Source organism: Nerophis ophidion, linkage group LG15, assembly GCF_033978795.1.
Source record: "Nerophis ophidion isolate RoL-2023_Sa linkage group LG15, RoL_Noph_v1.0, whole genome shotgun sequence".
Lineage (NCBI taxonomy): Eukaryota > Metazoa > Chordata > Actinopteri > Syngnathiformes > Syngnathidae > Nerophis > Nerophis ophidion.
Genome location: NC_084625.1, coordinates 9,716,121 through 9,738,997, shown reverse-complemented (window position 1 = coordinate 9,738,997; position 22,877 = coordinate 9,716,121). Strand labels below are relative to the sequence as shown.

General features: G+C 30.9%; 1 protein-coding gene and 1 long non-coding RNA gene across 2 annotated transcripts in view; both read right to left on the bottom strand.

The window, feature by feature from the left end:
* Positions 1-923: 923 nt before the first annotated feature.
* Positions 924-8,646, bottom strand: LOC133569823 (uncharacterized). The gene is made up of 3 exons (XR_009809920.1): positions 8,101-8,646; positions 7,952-8,026; positions 924-1,514 (listed from the first exon to the last, which is right to left on the bottom strand). It is a non-coding gene; the product is annotated as an uncharacterized LOC133569823 (long non-coding RNA).
* Positions 8,647-16,244: 7,598 nt separating this feature from the next.
* pou6f2 (POU class 6 homeobox 2) overlaps positions 16,245-22,877 on the bottom strand; it is a 251,573-nt gene continuing 244,940 nt past the window's right edge. Inside the window, exon 10 of the mRNA XM_061921483.1 lies at positions 16,245-17,102. Coding sequence (XP_061777467.1) covers positions 16,589-17,102 — 514 coding nt within the window. The 3' untranslated portion in view covers positions 16,245-16,588. The remainder of the gene's footprint in view (positions 17,103-22,877) is intronic.

Below are 22,877 nucleotides of genomic sequence, written 5' to 3'. Positions count from 1 at the left end.
GCTCTCACTGGATCGGTTCGCAGCCAAATGTGAAGCGACTGGGATTAGAATCAGCACCTCCAAATCCGAGTCCATGGTTCTCGCCTGGAAAAAGGGTAGAATGCCATCTCCAAGTTGGAAAGGAGATCTTGCCTCAACTGGAGGCGTTCAAGTATCTCAGAGTCTTGTTCACGAGTGAGGGAAGAGTGGATGGTGAGATGCGGTGCGGCGTCTTCAGTAACACGGACGCCGTATCAATCCGTTGTGGTGAAGAAGGAGCTGAGCCGGAAGGCAAAGCTCTCAATTTACCGGTCGATGTACGCTCCCATCCTCACCTATGGTCATGAGCTTTGGGTCATGACCGAAAGGATAAGATCACGGGTACAAGCGGCCGAAATGAGTTTCCTCCGCCTTAGAGATAGGGTGAGAAGCTCTGCCATCCGGGAGGAACTCAAAGTAAAGCCGCTGCTCCTTCACATCGAGAGGAGCCAGATGAGGTGGTTCGGGCATCTGGTCAGGATGCCACCCGAACGCCTCCCTAAGGGGGTGTGTAAGGCACGTCCGATCTGTAGGAGGCCACAGGGAACACCCAGGACTTGTTGGGAAGACTATGTCTCCCGGCTGGCCTGGGAAGGCCTCAAGATCCCCCGGGAAGAGCTGGACGAAGTGGCTGGGGAGAGAAAAGTCTGGGCTTCCCTGCTTAGGCTGCTGCCCCCGCGACCCGACCTCGGATAAGCAGAAGAATATGGATGGATTTTTTCAAAATACAATATCTTGATGAATATAAATTTTCCTCCATAAAATCATAATATGAACACATATTATATATATATAAATACATATAATATAGACTATTTCTTGTATTTATTCAACATGCTTCTACACAAAAACATAAAATGATACAAAGTGATGTCAAAAAAGGAATACGTCAAGAACATTTCATGTCAAACAAGTTGTTTATTACTAATTGTATGGTACAAATCAGTGAGGCGGACTTGAAGCTTAAAAAAAACACAAGAGTGCAGCTCAAAACTGACCAAACATACTGCGCCATATATCAATAATAATTACATTTCATTTTAGAAAAAATGTTGGGCTTTGGTTTCGAGACTGCTGACATAAAAATCAATTAGTTGAGAGACAATAATTTCAATTTCCAAGTCTGATAAAGAGCAAACAAAGTTATTTTCAGGACGCAAGACAAAAATGAATACAACTAAAAAAGACATGTGAGGTAAAACCTGCTGTCATTTTTTTTTTTTTTTTTTTGAAAGATTGTCAACATCATGAAGTGATTTTTCTGTACAGTGTGCATAATAAAGAGAGCTTTGGTCGAGCACGGACAAAGTCAATACAAAACATAAACAAATACAAAATCATTCCCAGTAAAACTCAATTTTGTGTTGGAGTTGTTTAGGACCGACATCAATAATTGCACATTTCTGCATTGCGGTGATGTTGATGTTGCAGGTGAGGTGAGTGACAGGTGCACATACAGCAGGGGTGTCCAAACTTTTTCCACTGAGGGCCGCACACTGAAAAATCAAAGCAAGCGGGGACCATTTTGATATTTTTATTTTATTTTAAAAACCAATACAATATATGTATAAAAAAGATACATTTAGGCCTCCACTCAGTCTCCATAGGATTTTGGTCAAAAAAATATTAAAAATGTGTCATTATTCACTATTATCATTTGTATTATTTTTCAAGTTTTAAATGGTCATTCTGTCAATATAACATTTTAAAGATTTAAGTTGTATGCGCTTTTTGTCAAAGAAAACCCAGTTTTTTATGGAAAAAAACACAAAATATGCAATATTTTCACCCAATCAAATTTTAAACTGGAATATTTGAGATTATATAAGAATTGGAGCCTTAAAAAGGTCAATTACTCTTAACACCATTGGTTTTATTTAATTTTAAATTTTCAAGCAATGACACTTACAAACAAATCACATTAAAATTATCGGAATCAAAAAGTTGAAGTGTTTAAAAACAAATTATATATAGTTTTTTTTTACTGTTTACTTTTAACACAATAATCTCGAGATCACCGCCAGATTTATCCATCAATTATAAGTTGTATTGTTGTTAATATATGGGAAACAAAACATGCAACATTTCCCCCCAAAAATATCTCAAAGTGGAATATTTAAAGTGATTTTATTTTGGAGCAAGATTTTGATTCATTATTATTTTTAAAAGAAAGAAACAGCCTGCATGGCAGCTTTGTGTAATTCGAGTAAACATTGCAACATTTTATTGTTACATTCCACCTGTTTGCTCTTTCATTACGCCTTTTGTTGTAATTTTTTTTTCTTCAATTGTATTTTTAAAATGACCCGCGGGCCGCACTTTGGACACCCCTGACATACAGGAAGGGAATTTGAAGTAGGCCCCGCCCCCTTGAGAACAAAACAGGAAGAGGTTAAAGACGAGCCTGCTGAGTCAGTCTACGTTTTGGATCAAACTCCATCTAAAACACGGTTGGATTTTTTGGATTTTATAGTTTATATGACAAAAAAACTAAAACAACAATTCAGTAGAAACGAAACACAGAAAAAAAAAACATGTTTTTACGTAAATCGACACCAGAACCGGAAGTCGCTATTTCAAAACAAGACCGCGGACTGGCCAGTAGGATTAAAAAAAAAAAAAAAAAAAACATAGAAAAAACGCATTTACTTATTAAAAGTAATTTTTTTATCTTTGTCTTTCAATATTCCACAGTTTTTTTTGTTTTTTTCTCAACGGGCTACTCCGCGGATTTGTCTTTCAAATATCAACTTCCGGTTCCAGTGTCTATGTGTAAAACCTTCTGGCCAGTAGGATTAAAAAAAAAAAAACAACAACAGGAAAATGCATTTACTTATTAAAAATACATTTTTGATCTTGGTCTTTCAGACAAAGTATACAATATTACACTATTTTTTTAAATGATTCTCAACGAGCTAGTCCGCAGATTTTTTTTCCAAATATCAACTTCCGGTTCCAGTGTCAATGTGTGAAAACTTCTGGCCAGTAGGATTTAAAAAAAAAAACAACATAGAAAAAATGCATTCACTTATTAAAAATACATTTTTGATCTTGGTCTTTCAGACAAAGGAAACAATATTACACAGTTTTCTTTTAAATATTTTTCTCAACGAGCTAGTCCACAATTTTTTTTTTTCATATATCAACTTCCGGTTCCAGTGTCGATGTAAGAAAACTTCTGTTTTTGCTCTTTTTTTCCGTCGTTTCTGATAAGTGCTGATTTAATTAATCATTTAAATATAATCTTTTTTTTTTTTTTAATAGTTACAGAATTTTTTTTAAATCGTTGATCTCAAAATTCAATGACCGGAGTAGCAGGCTCAGGTGCGACTTAAATAAATAAAAAATAATTACATAATTTTCCCAAACTTCATTACTTTTTGATAAGGTGAGACCTAAGAGAATATTACTGAACAAAATATAGAATACATCTGCTCCAAGGTGGAACTACAACTTCTGCTTTTTTCACATTTTGATTAAGCTCAAATGTCAACAAGAATGAAGGGGAGGAACATGAATAATTGGCTTATTTGAGGTGATCATAATACTGTAAAATTACCCAGTAGCTTTTACAGTAAAAAAAAACAAAAAAAACAGCAGCTCAGTCACTTGAATGTTACTGTAACGAAAAATGTTAAGTTTTTTCCATTTACAGTAATGCACTGTAAAAACAACGACTGTAGGTTTTACAGTAAAATTCTGGCAAATTCACGGTAAAAATATTTATGTATCGTTTTTCAAATAACAGTAATGCACTATAAAAACAACTAGCGTAGGTTTAAAAAAATGAATAAAAGTAGCAGCTCAGTTGACACAACTGTACCATAAAAATAACAATGGTTGTTTTTCCATTTACAGTAAAGCACTGTAAAAATGACAAATGTATATTTTACAGTATAGAAGAAATTGTTAGGGCGGGCAACGGAATTTACCGTAAAAACAACAATGGTACTGTTTTTCTATTTACTGTAATGCACTGTAAAAATATCTGAAGATTTTAGGAGGAAAAAAATATATAAAAAAATTTGCAGCTCAGTCGCCAGAATTTTACTGTAAAAATAAAAGTGATACCATGTTTCCATTTACAGTAATGCACTTAAACAACTGTAGATTTCACAGTTAAAAAAAAAATGTAACTCGCGTAGGTTTTACAGCAAAAAAAGTGACATATCAGTTGAGTTTTACCGTAAAAATAACAAATTAATTTACAGTAAAGCACTGTAAAAGTGTCAATTTTATGGCAAAAAAAAAAACACCTGGCGGCTAAATTGCCAGAATTTTAGGGTAAAAGACTATATATGTGAAAACATTATACGTTTTTTTAATTTACAGTGCAGGAAAGGAAAAAAAATATATTTTACCATGAAAATAACAGTTTTTCCATCACAGTGGCACACTGTAAAAACAACAAATGTATATTTTAATGTAAAAAAAGAAACTGTCAGGACAGGCGACGGAATTTACCGTAAAAATAACAATGATACTGTTTTTCAATTTACTGTAATGCACTGTGGATTTTATGGTAAAAAAAAACAAAAAAACTAAAACTTGCAGCTCAGTCGCCAGAATTTTACTGTAAAAGTAAAATTGCTACCATTTTTCCATTTACAGTAACGCACTTTAAAACAACTGTAGATTTCACAGTAAAATTCACCGTAAAAAAAAAAAATTTTTTTGTAAAAACAACTAGTTTAGCTTTTACGGAAAAAAAAAAAGTGACATATCAGTTGAGTTTTACCGTAAAAATAAAAAAAGTAGTTCCTTAATTTACAGTAAAGCACTGTAAAATTGCCGAATTTACAGTAAAAAAAAAAAAACTGGTTAGTTGTCAGAATTTTTGGGTAAAAGACTTCTTTACATGTGAAAACATGGTTCACTTTTTCAATTTACAGTGCAGGAAAAAAACAACAGTTTTTTAATTACAGTGGCACACTGTAAAAACTACAAGCGTAGGATTTAAAGTAAAAAAAAACAAAAGTAGCATTTCAGTTGACACAATTATACAATTATACTACTACTAACTACTAACTACTATTGTTATAAAAATAACAATAGTAGTTTTTAAATTTACAGTAATGCACTGTAAAAACGCCAATGTATATTTTACAGTAAAAAAAAAAAAAAGTGGCAAGAGAGGCGACAAATTTACCGTGAAAATAACAATAATACTGTTTTTCAATTTACTGTAAAAATATCTGTGGATTTTATGGGCAAAAAAAAACAACTAACTAAAACTTGCAGCTCAGTTGCCAGAATTTTACTGTAACAATAAAAGTGCTACCATTTTTCCATTTACAGTAATGCACTCTAAAACAACTGTAGATTTCACGGTAAAATTAAATGTAAAAAAATAAATAAATAAAAGGTAAAAACATCTAGCTTAGGTTTTACGGCAAAAAAAGTGACATATCAGTTGAGTTTTAACGTAAAAAAAACAAAAGTAGTTTCTTAATTTACAGTAAAGCACTGTAAAAGTGTCGATTTTACAGTAAAAAAAAACTGACAGCTAAATTGCCAGAATTTTAGGGTAAAAGACTTCTTTACGTGTGAAAAACATAGTACACTTTTTCAAATTACAGCGCAGGAAAGAAAAAAACTGAATTTTACCGTGAAAATAACGGTTTTCCAATTACAGTGACAAATGTATAGTCTACTGTAAAAAAAAACTGTCAGGACAGGCGATGGAATTTACCATAAAAATAACAACGATACTGTTTTTCAATTTACTGTAATGCACTGTAAAAACATCCGTGGATTTTAGGGTTAAAAAAACAAAAACTAACTAAAACTTGCAGCTCAATCGCCAGAATTTTACTGTAAAAATAAAAGTGCTACCATTTTTCCATTTACAGTAACACACTTAAAACAACTGTAGATTTCACAGTAAAATTAAATGTAAAAAAATAGATGAATAAATAAAAAAAGGTAAAAACATCTAGCTTAAGTTTTACGGCAAAAAAAGTGACATATCAGTTGAGTTTTAACGTAAAAAAAACAAAAGTAGTTTCTTGATTTACAGTAAAGCACTGTAAAAGTGTCGATTTTACAGTAAAAAACAAAAACTGGCAGCTAAGTTGCCAGAATTTTACGGTAAAAGACTTCTTTACGTGTGAAAAACATGGTTCACTTTTTCAATTTACAGCGCAGGAAAGAAAAAAACTTAATTTTACCGTGAAAATAACAGTTTTCCAATTACAGTGACAAATGTATAGTCTACTGTAAAAAAAAAAAGTGGCAGGACAGGCGATGGAATTTACCGTAAAAGTAACAATGATACTGTTTTTCAATTTACTGTAATGCACTGTAAAAATATCTGTGGATTTTAGGGTTAAAAAAAAAAACAAATTAACTAAAACTTGCAGCTCAGTCGCCAGAATTTTATTGTAAAAGTAAAATTGTTACCATTTTTCCATTTACAGTAATGCACTTTAAAACAACTGTAGATTTCACAGTAAAATTCACTGTAAAAAAAAAAAAAAACATTTGTAAAAAAAACGAGCGTAGCTTTTACTGCAAAAAAGTGACATAATAGTTGAGTTTTACCGTAAAAATAAAAAAAAGTAGTTTCTTAATTTACAGTAAAGCACTGTAAAATTGCCGAACTACAGTAAAAAAAAAAAAAAAGTTAGTTGACAGAATTTTTGGGTAAAAGACTTCTTTACATGTGAAAACATGGTTCACTTTTTCAATTTACAGTGCAGGAAAGAAAAAAAACTGAATTTTACCGTGAAAAATAACAGTTTTTCAATTACAGTGGCACACTGTAAAAACAACAAGCGTAGGTTTTACTGTAAAAAAATTAAAAGTAGCATTTCAGTTGACACAATTGTACCATAAAAATAATAATAGTAGCTTTTAAAATTACAGTAATGCACTGTAAAAACGACAATGTATATTTTACAGTAAAAAAAAAAAGTGGCAGGAGAGGCGACAAATTTAGCGTGAAAATAAAAATGATACTGTTTTTCAATTTACTGTAAAAATATCTGTGGATTTTATGGTAAAAAAAACAACTAAAACTTGCAGCTCAGTTGCCATAATTTTACTGTAAAAATAAAAGTGCTACCATTTTTCCATTTACAGTAATGCACTCTAAAACTGTAGATTTCACGGTAAAATTAAATGTAAAAAAATAGATAAATAAATAAAAAAAGGTAAAAACATCCAGCTTAAGTTTTACGGCAAAAAAAAGTGACATATCAGTTGAGTTTTAACGTAAAAAAAACAAAAGTAGTTTCTTGATTTACAGTAAAGCACTGTAAAAGTGTCGATATTACAGTAAAAAAAAAAAAAACTGGCAGCTAAGTTGCCAGAATTTTAGGGTAAAAGACTTCTTTACGTGTGAAAAACATGGTACACTTTTTCAATTTACTGCGACCCCAAGGGGAATAAGCGGTAGGAAATGGATGGATGGAAAGAAAAAAACTGAATTTTAGCGTAAAAATAACAGTTTTTCAATGACAGTGGCGCACTGTAAAAACAACAAGCATGTTTCCCAGCAGCATTGGACTGTAAAATGAAAAATGTTACAGTCTTTCTGGGCAAAAATCAGCAACAATTTGAGGTGAAAGTTCTGGAGTCAAATATTTTGTAATCATTCAGATTCAAAGATGTGAGTAGAAAGAAAGAACAGACAAGAAGTTGAGGCGAAAAGGAACCGAAAGTGAAAGGAAATGAACTTTTAAAGGGTTTTGTTGAAATATTCCATGCTTTCTTTGTTTGTTTACATATTGCCATGGCGACGCTAAGGATTTACAATGCAGCTGCTCGACATGTTTATTTATTGGTGTTTTTTTTTTTTTTTCCTTTCTTTTTTGGTTCGTTAAGAGTGAGCGGTGGAGGTTAGAAAAAGAGAAGGTCTCGGAAAGTCAGTCCTTGAGATGATGTTCTTTGGCTATCAAGACTTTGGCAACGGGACGACTCGGGAGCTCACCTTCTTTATCTTTATCACCGTGGTCGTCTTCTGCTCTGCGCTGGGAGACAGTGGCATGAAATCTTTGAGAAAGCTCTGTAAAAGTCGTACAAAGTCAGGTGGAACACAAATAATCCTTTTCGTCAGCGTCATTTGTGGGGAATATTTACACGAGGAGGATGCAGGAGGAGGGAAATGATGACTTCAGGCGTCCGTCTGCAGGTAGAAATGTAGAAATGTGCAGCACATTTACACTAGAAAAGTATTCTTGGATGCAACAAACTTTGGTAAATCCTCTTTTCATTTGGTTTGCTTTTTACGCCGCACGTCCGTTTGTGTCCTGGTGGCCAAAGCTTTTGCTCACACTCCATTTCTGCAACTGCATTTTTTTTAGGTTTCAATTCATTGACATGAAATGATGCTGACAATTTCATCGAGTAAACATTTGTGAGCAAAATGTGTTTAAAATTCAGTGTGTATAAATCCAAGGTACAGAAAAAAAAAAATGTAACACTGAATTTTTTTTTTTTATACAAGAATTTGGTGTATAAAAATTCTGTGTAAAAAAACTTGTGCAGAAAAGTGTTTTTTTTATTAATTTTAAAATAAAAATATTTAGTGCAGAAAAAGTATTTGTTTTGTAGAAACTACAAAACTAACATGAAAAAAACAACCTTTTTTACACATAATTTTTATACACTGAATCGTATACAATAATTCTGTGCAAAAAAACTATTTTCTTGTTAGAACTCTAAACGTAAGAAAATAACTTGTTTCCACCATTTTTACACTGAATTGTAACACAGAAAATTTTTGTATAAAAATTAAAAAAACGTTTTTGCATCATTTTTTAATTGTATTTTTATACAAAAATTCAGTCTATTAGATACAGCATAAAACAATTGCAAAAAAATTGTTTTCTTACTTTTAGAGTTGTAACAAAAAATACTTTTTTGCACAGAATTCTTTTTACACCGAATTTGTATTTTTCATACAATTCTGTGTAAAAAAAACTTGTGCAGAAAAGTTTTTTTAAATCAGTTTTCAAATAAAAATATTTAGTGCAGAAAAAGTATTTGTTTTGGTGAAACTACAAAACTAACAGGAAAAAAACTACCTTTTTTACACATAATTTTTATACACTGAATTGTATAAAAATACAAAAACAGTATAAAATAATTCTGTGCAAAAAACTATTTTCTTGTTAGAACTCTAAAAGTAAGAAAATAACTTGTTTGCACTATTTTTACACTGAATTGTAATACACAAAATTTTTGTATAAAAATAAAAATGTAAAAACTTTTTTGCATCATTTTTTAATTGTATTTTTATACAAAAATTCAGTCTATTGGATTCAACATAAAAAAATTGCAAAAAAGTTGTTTTCTTACTTTTAAAGTTCTAACAAAAAATACTTTTTTGCACAGAATTCTTTTTACACCGAATTTGTATTTTTTATACAATTCTGTGTAAAAAAAACTTGTGCAGAAAAGTTTTTTTTTTATTAATTTTAAAATAAAAATATTTAGTGCAGAAAAAATGTTTGTTTTGTAGAAACTACAAAACTAACAAAAACAGTATAAAATAATTCTGTGCAAAAAACTATTTTCTTGTTAGAACTCTGAACGTAAGAAAATAACTTGTTTGCACTATTTTTACACTGAATTGTAATACACAACATTTTTGTATGAAAATAAAAATGTAAAAACTTTTTTGCATAATTTTTTTATTGTATTTTTATACAAAAATTCAGTCTATTAGATTCAGCATAAAAAAATTGCAAAAAAGTTGTTTTCGTACTTTTAGAGTTCTAACAAAAAATAGTTTTTTTTGCACCGAATTCTTTTCACACCGAATTTGTATTTTTTATACAATTCTGTGTAAAAAAAAACTTGTGCAGAAAAGTTTTTTTTAATTAGTTTTCAAATAAAAATATTCAGTGCAGAAAAAGTATTTGTTTTGTAGAAACTACAAAACTAACAGGAAAAAAACAACCTTTTTTACACATAATTTTTATACACTGAAGTGTATAAAAATACAAAATCTGTATACAATACTTCTGTGCAAAAAACTAATTTCTTGTTAAAACTCTAAACGTAAAAAAAATAACTTGTTTGCACTATTTTTAAACTGAATTGTAATACACAACATTTTTGTATAAAAATAAAAATGTAAAAACTTTTTTGCATCATTTTTGAATTGTATTTTTATACAAAAATTCAGTCTATTAGATTCAGCATAAAAAATTGCTAAAAAGTTGTTTTCTTACTTTTAGTGTTCTAACAAAAAATACTTTTTTGCACAGAATTCTTTTTACACCGAATTTGTATTTTTTTTTTTACAATTCTGTGAAAAAAAACTTGTGCAGAAAAGTTTGTTTTAATTAGTTTTAAAATAAAAATATTTAGTGCATAAAAAGTATTTGTTTTTTAGAAACTACAAAACTAACAGGAAAACAACCTTTACACATAATTTTTATACACTGAAGTGTATAAAAATACTAAATCAGTATACACTAATTCTGTGCAAAAAAACTATTTTCTTGTTAAAACTCTAAACGTAAGAAAATAACTTGTTTGCACTATTTTTACACTGAATTGTAATACACAACATTTTTGTATAAAAATAAAAATGTAAAAACTTTTTTGCATCATTTTTTAATTGTATTTTTATACAAAAATTCAGTCTATTAGATTCAGCATAAAAAATTGCTAAAAAGTTGTTTTCTTACTTTTGGAGTTGTAACAAAAAATACTTTTTTTGTACAGAATTCTTTTTACACCGAATTTGTATTTTTCATACAATTCTGTGTAAAAAAAACTTGTGCAGAAAAGTTTTTTTTAAGTTAGTTTTAAAATAAAATATTTAGTGCAGGAAAAGTATTTGTTTTGTAGAAACTACAAAACTAACAGGAAAAAAACCAACCTTTTTTACACATAATTTTCATACACTGAATTGTATAAAAATACAAAAACAGTATAAAATAATTCTGTGCAAAAACTATTTTCTTGTTAGAACTCTAAACATAAAAAATAACTTGTTTGCACTATTTTTACACTGAATTGTAATTCACAACATTTTTGTATAAAAATAAAAATGTAAAAACTTTTTTGCATAATTTTTTAATTGTATTTTTATACAAAAATTCAGTCTATTAGATTCAGTATAAAAAATTGCTAAAAAGTTGTTTTCTTACTTTTAGAGTTCTGACAAAAAAATAATTTTTTTGCACAGAATTCTTTTTACACCGAATTTGTATATTTTTTTTACAATTCTGTGTAAAAAAAAACTTGTGCAGAAAAGTTTTTTTTAATTAATTTTAAAATAAAAATATTTAGTGAAGAAAAAGTATTTGTTTTGTAGAAACTACAAAACTAAAAGGAAAAAAACAACCTTTTTTTACACATAATTTTTATACACTGAAGTGTATAAAAATACAAAATCAGTAAACAATAATTCTATGCAAACAACTATTTTCTTGTTAGAACTCTAAACGTAAAAAAATAACCTGTTTGCACTATTTTTACACTGAATTGTAATACACAACATTTTTGTATAAAAATAAAAAATTAAAAACTTTTTTTGTATTTTTATACAAAAAATTAGTCTATTAGATTCAACATAAAAATGTGGCAAAAAAGTTGTTTTCTTACTTTTGGAGTTCTAACAAAAAATACTTTTTTTCACATAATTCTTTTTACACCGAATTTGTATTTTTTATACAATTCGGTGTAAAAAAAAACTTGTGCAGAAAAGGTTTTTTTTATTAATTTTAAAATAAAAATATTTAGTGCAGAAAAAGTATTTGTTTTGTAGAAACTACAAAACTAACATGAAAAAAAACCAACCTTTTTTACACATAATTTTTATACACTGAATCGTACACACTAATTCTGTGCAAAAAAACTATTTTCTTGTTAAAACTCTAAACGTAAGAAAATAACTTGTTTGCACTATTTTTACACTGAATTGTAATACACAACATTTTTGTATGAAAATAAAAATTTAAAAACTTTTTTTGCATCATTTTTTAATTGTATTTTTATACAAAAATTCAGTCTATTAGATCCAACATAAAAATGTGGCAAAAAAGTTGTTTTCTTACTTTTAGAGTTCTAACAAAAAATACTTTTTTTGCACAGAATTCTTTTTACACCGAATTTGTATTTTTCATACAATTCTGTGTAAAAAAAACTTCTGCAGAAAAGTTTATTTTTAATTAGTTTTGAAATAAAATATTTAGTGCAGAAAAAGTATTTGTTTTGTAGAAACTAAGAAACTAACAGGAAAAAAAACAACCTTTTCTACACATAATTTTTATACACTGAATTGTATAAAAATACAAAAACAGTATAAAATAATTCTGTGCAAAAAACTATGTTCTTGTTAGAACTCTAAACGTAAGAAAATAACTTGTTTGCACTATTTTTACACTGAATTGTAATACACAACATTTTTGTATGAAAATAAAAATGTAAAAACTTTTTTGCATCATTTTTGAATTGTATTTTTATACAAAAGTTCAGTCTAATAGATTCAGCATAAAAAAATTGCAAAAAGTTGTTTTCTTACTTTTAGAGTTCTAACAAAAAATAGTTTTTTTGCACCGAATTCTTTTTACACCGAATTTGTATTTTTTATACAATTCTGTGTAAAAAAAAACTTGTGCAGAAATGTTTTTTTAATTAGTTTTAAAATAAAAATATTTAGTGCAGAAAAAGTATTTGTTTTGTAGAAACTACAAAACTATGACATTTTTTTTTTACACACGATTTTTATACAGTATATTGTATCAAAATTCAGTATCAAATAATTCTGTGCAAAAATCTATTTTCTTCTTGGAACTCTTAAACGTAAGAAAATAACTTGAAATATTTTTATAATGAATTTTAATACACAAAATTTTTGTATAAAAATACAAATTTAAAAACTTTTTTGATCCATTTTTTACACAGAATTTGTATTTTCATACAAAAATTCAGTGTGTACAAAATCAGAGTACAGAAATTCGGTGCAGAGAAGTTAGTTTCATTGTCCTAACAAAAAAAATATTTTTCTCTAAAATTAAGAAAATAACTTTTTTGCACTATTTTTACACTAAATTTTAATACACAAAACTTTTGTATAAAAATACAAATATAAAAACTTTTCTGCATCATTTTTGAATTGTATTTTTATACAAAAATTCAGTCTATTAGATTCATAAAAAATGTGCAAAAAAGTTGTTTTCTTACTTTAAGAGTTCTAACAAAAAAATACCTTTTTGCACAGAATTCTTTTTACGCTGAATTTGTATTTTTTTTATACAAATCAGTGTAACAATTCTGTGTAAAAAAATTTGTGCAGAAAAGTTTTTTTCATGTTAGTTTTATGGTTTTTACAAAACACTGAATTTTGATACAATGATTTCTTACACTGAATACATAAGTATACGTTTTTTTAGTGTTTAAGAAAATCAATGTAAAGAAATTATGTGCAAAAAAAAAATCAGTGTATAAAAAAACAGTTCCAAAAATTGCTACAGAAAATATTTTCTGTTAGTTTTACAGTTCCTACAAAAATAATTTTCTGCACAGAATTGTTTTAAACTTAATTTTTATACAATTAATTGTTTTGTACTAAATTGTTTTACACATAATTTTTTATTCACTGATTTTTTCCACTGAATTAAAAATTATTTAGTGTGTAAACATCAGTGTATGAAAATTATGTGGAGAGAAAAAAAATCAGTTTAAAAATTGGTGCAGAAAAGTATTTTTGTTAGTTTTAGAATTCCTACCAAAATATATTTTTCTGTGCTGATTATTTTTTCACATTTTTATACAATTAATTGTTTTTGCACTGAATTACATTTTTAGGACGTAAAAATCCTGAGCAAAATAATTCAGTGTAAAAAATAATTGTATAAAAATTCAGTGTAAAAAAAAAAAAATGATACATTTATTTATTTAAAAAAAAATCAGTGCGGAATTATTTTTTTGTAGGAACTATAAAACTATCAAAAATACTTTTCTGCACAAATTTTTAGACTGATTTTTTATTTTACAGATTTGTCTTACACTGATGTTTACACTAAATACAATTCTATTCAGTGCATAAGAATTTTGTGTAAAAATAGTGCTAAAATTTTCGTTTGTTGGTTTAAAATTCCTACAAAAAATACTTTTCTGCACTGGCTTGTTTTACACTATATTTTTAAACAAATATATATATTTTTTTCCTCTGAATTCTTGTAAACTATTTTCTTTTTACTGTGTAAAAATTCAGTTTAAAAAAATTCAGTGAAGCAAGAAATAATTTGCAATGATTTATATTAGACTTAATTTTTTTTACGATGGATTTTTTATACACTGAATTTTGACAAACTGAATTCAATGCATAAAAAATACAATACATCAAACACTCGGTGAAGTAACGAATATTTCTGCACTCTATTTTTTTCACAGTGAATTTTCACACACTTATTTTTTGTATAAAAATGAAAATAAAAATAAAGTGTAAAATGCAGATAAATTCAGTGCAGAAATATTTTTTGCTTTACTAGTTTTTTAAACGCAAAATTTGCCCGCACATTTTTATTCAATGAACAAAAAAAAAACCTTTTCTGCACCAATTTTTTTTTACATGTACTTTTTTATACACTGAATTGTATAAAAATACAGAATCAGTATACAATAATTCTGTGCAAAAAAAACAATTTTCTTGTTAGAACTCAAAGTAAGAAAATAACTTTTGAAATATTTCTGCAATGAATTATATTTGACTAAATTTTGGGGGATTTTTATACACTGAATTTTGACATACTGAACTTAATGCATAAAAATATAATAAATTAAACATTAAGTCTAAAAAGTTCAGTGAAGTAATGAATATTTCTGCACTTTATTTTTTTAACAGTGAATTTTCCCACTTATTTTTTTTTGTATAAAAATGAAAATAAAAATAAAAATTAAGTGTAAAATGCAGATAAATTCAGTGCAGAAATATTTGTTGCTTTACTAGTTTTTTAAACACAAATTTTGCCCAAACATTTTTATTCAATGAACATAAAAAAAAACTTTTCTGCACCAATATTTTATATTCGACTTAATTTTTGGAGGATTTTTATACACTGAAATATGACATACTGAATTTAATGCATAAAAAAAAATATATATAAAATTAAACATTAAGTCTAAAAAGTTCAGTGAAGTAATAAATATTTCTGCACTCTATTTTTTTCACAGTGAATTTTCACACACTTATTTTTTGTGTAAAAATAAAAATAAAGTGTAAAATGTAGATAAATTCAGTGCAGAAATATTTGTTGCTTTACTAATTTTTTCACGAACATTTTTATTCAATGAACATAAAAAAAAAAACTTTTCTGCACCAATCTTTTTTTTACATATAGTTTTTTATACACTGAATTGTATAAAAATACAAAATCAGTATACAATAATTCTGTGCAAAAAACTATTTTCTTGTTAGAACTCTAAAAGTAAGAAAATAACTTGAAATATTTTTGCAATGAATTATATTCGACTGAATTTTTTGGGGGGGGGGATTTTTATACACTGAATTTTGACATACTGAATTTAATGCATAAAAATATAATAAATTAAACATTAAGTTCAGTGAAGTAACGAATATTTCTGCACTATATTTTTTTCACAGTGAATTTTCACACACTTATTTTTTGTATAAAAATGAAAATAAAAAAAAGTGTAAAATGCAGATAAATTCAGTGCAGAAATATTTGTTGCTTTACTCATTTTTGCCCGCACATTTTTATTCAATGAACATAAAAAAAAGTGTTCTGCACCAATTTTTTGTTTTTTTACATATCATTTTTATACACTGAATTGTATAAAAATACAAAATCAGTATACAATAATTCTGTGCAAAAAAACAATTTTCTTGTTAGAACTGTAAAAGTAAGGAAATAACTTTTGAAATATTTTTGCAATGAATTATATTCGACTGAATTTTTGGGGGGATTTTTATACACTGAATTATGACATACTGAATTTAATGCATAAAAATATAATAAATTAAACATTAAGTCTAAAAAGTTCAGTGAAGTAACGAATATTTCTGCACTATATTTTTTTCACAGTGAATTTTCACACACTTATTTTTGGTATAAAAATGAAAATAAAAATGAAGTGTAAAATGCAGATAAATTCAGTGCAGAAATATTTTTTGCTTTACTAGTTTTTTAAACACAAATTTTGCCCGCGCATTTTTATTTAATGTGTGAATGTGAGTGTGAAAGTTGTCTGTGTTGGCCCTGCGATAAGGTAGCGACTTGTCCAGGGTGTACGCCGCCTTCTGCCCGATTGTAGCTGAGATAGGCACCAGCGCCCCCCGGGTCCCCAAAGGAAATAAGCGGTAGAAAATGGATGGATGGATGGAAATTGTTAGCATCATTTGCAGTAAAAAAAAAAAAATAAAAATAAAAATCCGTTGCCAACGTTGAAAGGCAGAAGATGGAGTGTCAAAGAAGGCTTTGGTAACGAAGAAGCGGCGTGTTTGCTAAATAAAGGACAACAGTTTTTACATCACATTGTAGTCTGGAGTCCGCTCTGGTCGGGGCTTCATGTACACGACAAGTGTGGGAATCACAAAGACAACACAAAGCTTCCGTGGGTCCGTCCGCCATCTTGTCGTCCTCGTTTATTTGGGAAGGTCGTCCAGGGCGTCCCCCAGCGGGTCCACGGGCGACGCCCCCGCCAGGCCCATGTCGGGCTGTTTCAAGCGCTTGATGGTGTTCTTGAGGGCCTGCCTCTTGTTGCAGAACCACACGCGCACCACCTCCCGGTCGTAGTTGAGCTTCTCGGCTATCTCCGTCATTTCCTGTCCCGACGGGTGCGTGTTCTTCTCAAAGTGGGCGTTGAGGATCTCCAGCGCCTGCGGGGTGAACGAGGTCCGGCGCTTGCGCTTTTTGGAGGGCTCGCTGCCGATAAAGTCGGTCAGGTTCTGCATGCCGGACCGGTGGCGGGCCTCAGCCTCGGCCATCCAGCGCTCCAGAACGGGCTTAATCTTCTGGGCGCTTTTAGGGGTGATGTCCAACTTCTCAAACCTGGCAGGATATAAAAGGCCAGGGTTCAGTTTGCCTGTCACACTGCTAGCTATCGTGCTCTCTTGGGCTTCCTGTGGTAGGAAAAAGTGGCTTCTCAGGATGGTGTGTCTGCATGGGGAGAGTCGAGAAAGAACAATCTTACTTAGGGGTTCTCTCACAACAAGGCCTGCCTGCCCGCCTGCGCCCGCTAAAACCAGACTAGACGCCCCCCAAAACTTGCCAAAAGTGCCCGAAAATGCCGCTTATTATTCCAAAATTGAATAATTTCCCTTATGTCCTCAAAATTCTACACATAATACCCCATATTAACAACATGAAAAATGTTTGTTTTTTTTACACACATTGACACAGTCAAGATGCTAATGCTAAGCTAGCTGAACAAAAACATCCCAACTTTGTGTTGGAGCGGACCAAAGATTACTTTTATTTTTTTTAAATGCTGAAGGCCAATCACAAGAGATCAGATTTAAGACTCTGTGAAGGGAGACAGATCTTCAGGAGTCCTTCCTTTCAAAGAGACTGGCCCCTTAATAAATATACATATATATATATATATATATATATATATATATATATATATATATATATATAAAATCTATCAGAAATTTTTTTTTTTTTTTACAAAATAAATCAATATTACAAAACATTTTTCACCAGGGGCCCCATAACAAAAATTCAAAGGATGCGGGGGCCATTTTAATATTTATTTTATTTATCAGTCTTAGTCTAAGTCTAAGTCTAATCACAAGGATCAGTTTAAAGAGGTGTGTCCAAACTTTTTTCACCAGGAGCCCCATAACAAAAATCCAACACCTGTTTTAACTGATCCCTGTGATTAGACTTAGTCCAAGTCTAATCACAAGGACTTAGACTTATATTCGACTTAGTCTGTGATTAGACTTAGTCTAAGTCTAAGTCTAATTACAAGGATCAGTTTAGAGGTGTGTCCAAACTTTTTTCACCAGGGGTCCCATGACAAAAATTCAACACCTGGTTTATCTGATGCCTGTGATTAGACTTAGTCTAAGTCTAATTACAAGGATCAGTTAAAACAGGTGTGTCCAAACTTTTTTCACTAAGGGCCCCATAACAAAAATTCAAAGGATGCGGGGGCCATTTTGATATTATATATTTTATTTATTAATCTAAGTCTAAATCTAATCACAAGATCAGTTAAAACAGGTGTGTGTAAAAAATGTTCACCAGGGGCCCCATAACAAAAATTCAAAGGATGCGAGGGCCATTTTAATATTTATTTATTAGTCTAAGTGTAAGTCTAAGTCTAACTCTAAGTCCAATCACAAGGATCAGTTATAACTGGTGTGTCCAAACTTTTTTCACCAGGGGCCCCATAACAAAAATTCAAAGGATGCGGGGGCCATTTTAATATTTATTTATTAGTCTAAGTGTAAGTCTAAGTCTAACTCTAAGTCCAATCACAAGGATCAGTTATAACTGGTGTGTCCAAACTTTTTTCACCAGGGGCCCAATAACGAAAAGTCAAAGGATGCGGGGGCAATTCTAATATTTATCTATTTTGCAAAAAAATAGCTGAAAACTACTAAATATTACATGTTGATTAGGGGAGTCCCAACTTTTCCCACTGAGGGCCGCATACAAAGAAAAAACAAAGCATGCGGGGCCATTTTAATATTTCTCACTTTCAAAACCAACACAAAATATAGATTTTTTTTTACTTTCAGTGCTGCCTTCAAGTTTGGTCCCTGGGACCCGCAAGGGTCTCAGTCACGAAAATGTCAATTAATATAAGTCTTAAATCTCTGAATCGACTTCAGGTCTGTCTGCTGATATCAAGTTTTACTTTTGTTATGCCCTTTTGGGCAAAACCTCGTTTTTTATGGCAAACACAAAACTATGGAATATTTCCCCCAACAATATTTCAAAGTACTATTTTAGATGTGAAGTAATTGGAGCTTTAAATATGTCAATCATTCATAACAGCATTGATTTTGATTCATTATTATTTTTAAAGCAATGACAGGTAAAAAAAAAAGAAAATAAATCCCATTACAATTCTCGGGGATCTAAAAGAATCCCACTCAAAACAGTGTTTAAAATAACATTTTTATGGCAAAAACACAAAATATGGAATATTTCCCCCCCCCAAAATATTTCAAAGTGGAATATTTGATGTGAAGTAATTGGAGCTTTAAATTGGTCAATAATTCAAAGCAAAATTTTGATTCATTATTATTTTTTAAGCAATGACACGTTTAATAAAATTACATTAAAATTCTTGGGGATGCAAAAACACTCATAAAAGAGTTAAAAATAAGTTTTATGTAGCGAACACACAGAATATGGAATATTTCTCACCCCCTAAAATATTACAAAGTGGAATATTTGATGTGAAGTAATTGGAGCCTTAAATAAGTCAATAATTCATAACAACATTGATTTTGATTACATTTTTTTTAAATAATGACATTTAAAAAAAAAATCCCACTAAAATCCTTCCGGATCCAAACAGATATATAAAAGTTTTAAAAATAATTCATAAATGTTTTTTTACGCTTAAACCTCTAGACCAACTTTACATCTATCTGTCAATTATACGTTTTTATTATTTTTTTCATGCTTTTTTGTTTGTTTAAATTAAAAGAAAACTTGTTTTTTTTATGGCGAACACATAAAATATGCTATATTTACCCCCAAAATATTACAAAGTGGGATATTAGATGTGGAGTAATAGGAGTCCTAAATAGGTCAATAATTCATAACAACATTGATTTTGATTCATTATTATTTTTTGAATAATGACATTTTTTAAAAAATCCCGCTAAAATTTTTCAGGATCCAAACAGATCCCACTTATAAAACCTTTAAAAATAATTAATACATTTTGAGGGTTTTTTTACGCTAAAATCTCTACACCAACTTTATATCTATCTGTCAATTATATGTTTTTATTATTTTTTTCTTGCTTTTTGTTTTTTTAACTTGAAAGAAAACTTTGTTTTTTATGGCAAACACACATAATATGTTATACTTACCCTCAAAATATTTCAAAGTGGAATATTAGATGTGAAGTAATTGGAGCCTTAAATAGGTCAATAATTCATAACAACATTGATTTGGACTCATGACTATTTTTTGAATAATGACATTTAAAAAAAAAATCCTGCTAAAATCCTTTAGGTTTCAAACAGATCCCACTTATAAAAGTTTAAAAAAATAATTCATACATTTTTTTTTTATGCTTAAATCTCTAGACCAACTTTAGATCCATTTGTCAGTTATATGTTTTTATTATTTTTTTCATGCTTTTTTTGTTTGTTTAATGTCAAAATGCAATATTTGATGTGAAGTAATTGGAGCCTTAAATAGGTCAATATTTCATAACAACATTGATTTTGATTCGTTATTATTCTTTTAAGTAATGACATGTCAAACAAAATCCAAGTAAAATTCTTGGTGTTTCAGTGTTTAAAGTAAAAAATATGACTTACTTTAAGACTTTTATGGCTGAAACCCAATCGGGTCCCCAGGGGCTTTAAAAACTCCCCACATTTGTGGGACCCCCAAGGGTTAAATGTCGTTGAGCATCCCCCTCATTTAATCATGGCAGCCCAAACCATGATTAAAATGTATTTAATAGTGCAGGCCTTGTAGGCAGAGCGTGATTTTAAGACGTGTAGCAAAGCCTGCTTTTTTTTCAAACACCCGGGGCGAGCTTATCTTCGGCGGACGGGTCGTAATCATGTTTCACTTTCATGTCGACATAAAAAGATCTAACTACTAAATTTTATTTTATTTTTTTCTGCTTTTATTAACATTTTACTTTTTTTTTTAATTCTAACCTTCTTGCATTTTACCCGACGAGCCACAAGACAGACTGTGTGGGGAAAGGCTTGGTCTTTGGCTTTTTTACTCCCCAAAAAAAAAAAAAAAGAAGAAGAAGCAGCGGCCTCAGCGAAAGGAAGAACAACAAGAAACTGCACAGGAAGTGACGTGACGTAGGCAGGAAGTGACCATCAAAGTAACTTCTTTTTACACTTGCACGCTTAATCACAAATATTAAAAGTGTGTTATTGTTATTTTTACACTTGAATGTTCCATTGTTAAAGACAATATTCAGTCACTCTCAACTTTGATGACCATTCAAGTCCTTTCACAATAAAAGCACATTTTGCTCCTATGTAGTGAGTTGTGTTGTGCGATGCTTTTAAGTCCATCCGGACGAGGAGTGGACTGACACTGTGGAGGCACGCACACACGCGCGCGCACACGCACACACACACACACACACACACACACACACACACACACACACACACACACACACACACACAACTTTCTAAATGGGGAGATGCTGAGGGAGGCAGCAGGAGGTAATATTTATTCTGGCCGCGCATCTGGAGTACATTAGTAAATATGTAGAGTCACCGGAGACCAGATAGGCCTTTTTTTTAAGAAGGGGGGTCGACGACAACAAGGCAAATGAGCGTAAGGCACTCCCCTTCAACGGCTGCATCAGCTTGGGGAGGAACAAGTGACCCTGAACGCACCACTCTGCTTCAAAGTGCCTGCTCAGACATGCATCGTCTATGTTTAGCACATACACGCACGCACGCACGCACGCACGCACGCACACACACACACTTGTACAGTTGTCGAACAATACTTTTCAGCATCATCCCAGCAGGCGCTAGACATCGATACAACGTTGATAAAACATACACATCCTTTAAAAGTGACTTTGAAACAAGGTTGCAATATAGTCGTATTTGTAAGTTGAAACAACGTTGATGTGTAACGTTGGATCCATGTTGTTGGTCGGGAAATGACCAAATATCAACGGTCAAATCAACGTCACAAGCTGAATGTGGAGGGGGGCGTGGTCTGCGGGCCTGCCGCGGAGCAGGGTGTGTAAGGAAAGGCATCGAAGCCAGCGGCAGGTGAGTAGATTGCCCAGCTGGGCCTAGTTATCTAATCACCTGTCGCTCGTTAGCAGCAGCCGGCTGGAGAGACGTGGGATGGGGGGGATTATTTTTTTCTCTTTTTTTTTCTTTGTCATGAAAAAGGGGAGGTTTTTTGGGTTGGTGCACTAATTGTAAGTGTATCTTGTGTTTTTTTATGTTGATTTAATAAAAAATAAAAAAATAAAAATAATAAAATAAATAAATAAAAATTAATAAAAAATTATTCTGTGGCCCGGTGGTTGGGGACTACTGCACTAAAGGGCAACTGCTACACTGACATTGAATAAATGTCGTCAAAAAGTATGTTGATTCAATGTTGTATTTGTGTTGTAGAATATTAGTCGGGAAATGACCAAATTTTAAGGGTCAAATCAACGTCACAACTTAACATTGAATAAATGTCGTTAAAAAGCATGTTTCAACGTTGTATTTGTCTTGTGGAATGTTAGTTGGAAAGTGAACACATTTCAGTGGTCAAATCAACGTCAGAACTCAACGTTGATTAAACGCTGTCAAAAAGCATGTTGTTTCAACGTTGTATTTGTGTTGTAGAATATTAGTCGGGAAATGACTAAATTTCAACGGTCAAATCAACGTCACAACCTGACTGTGGAGGGGGACGTGGTCTGCGGGCCTGCCGCGTAGCGAGGTGTGTAAAGACCAGCCTCGAAGCCAGCGGCAGGTGTGTAGATTGCCCAGCTGGGATTGGATATACAATCACCTGTCACCCTTATTAGCAGCAGCCGGCCCGAGACACGTGGTTGGAGTTGGAGAGAGATAAAGACACACGCTGGAGAGCAGAACAGAGCAGCAAGAGAGACTTAGGGTGAAAAGTCGGGTGCTTGGACTTAATAAAACATTATTGAATCCAGCATTCGGGGCTCTCGTGCCAGTGTGTGGTGTTCAGGAGAACCCACTAGAGGGCAACCGCTACACTGAC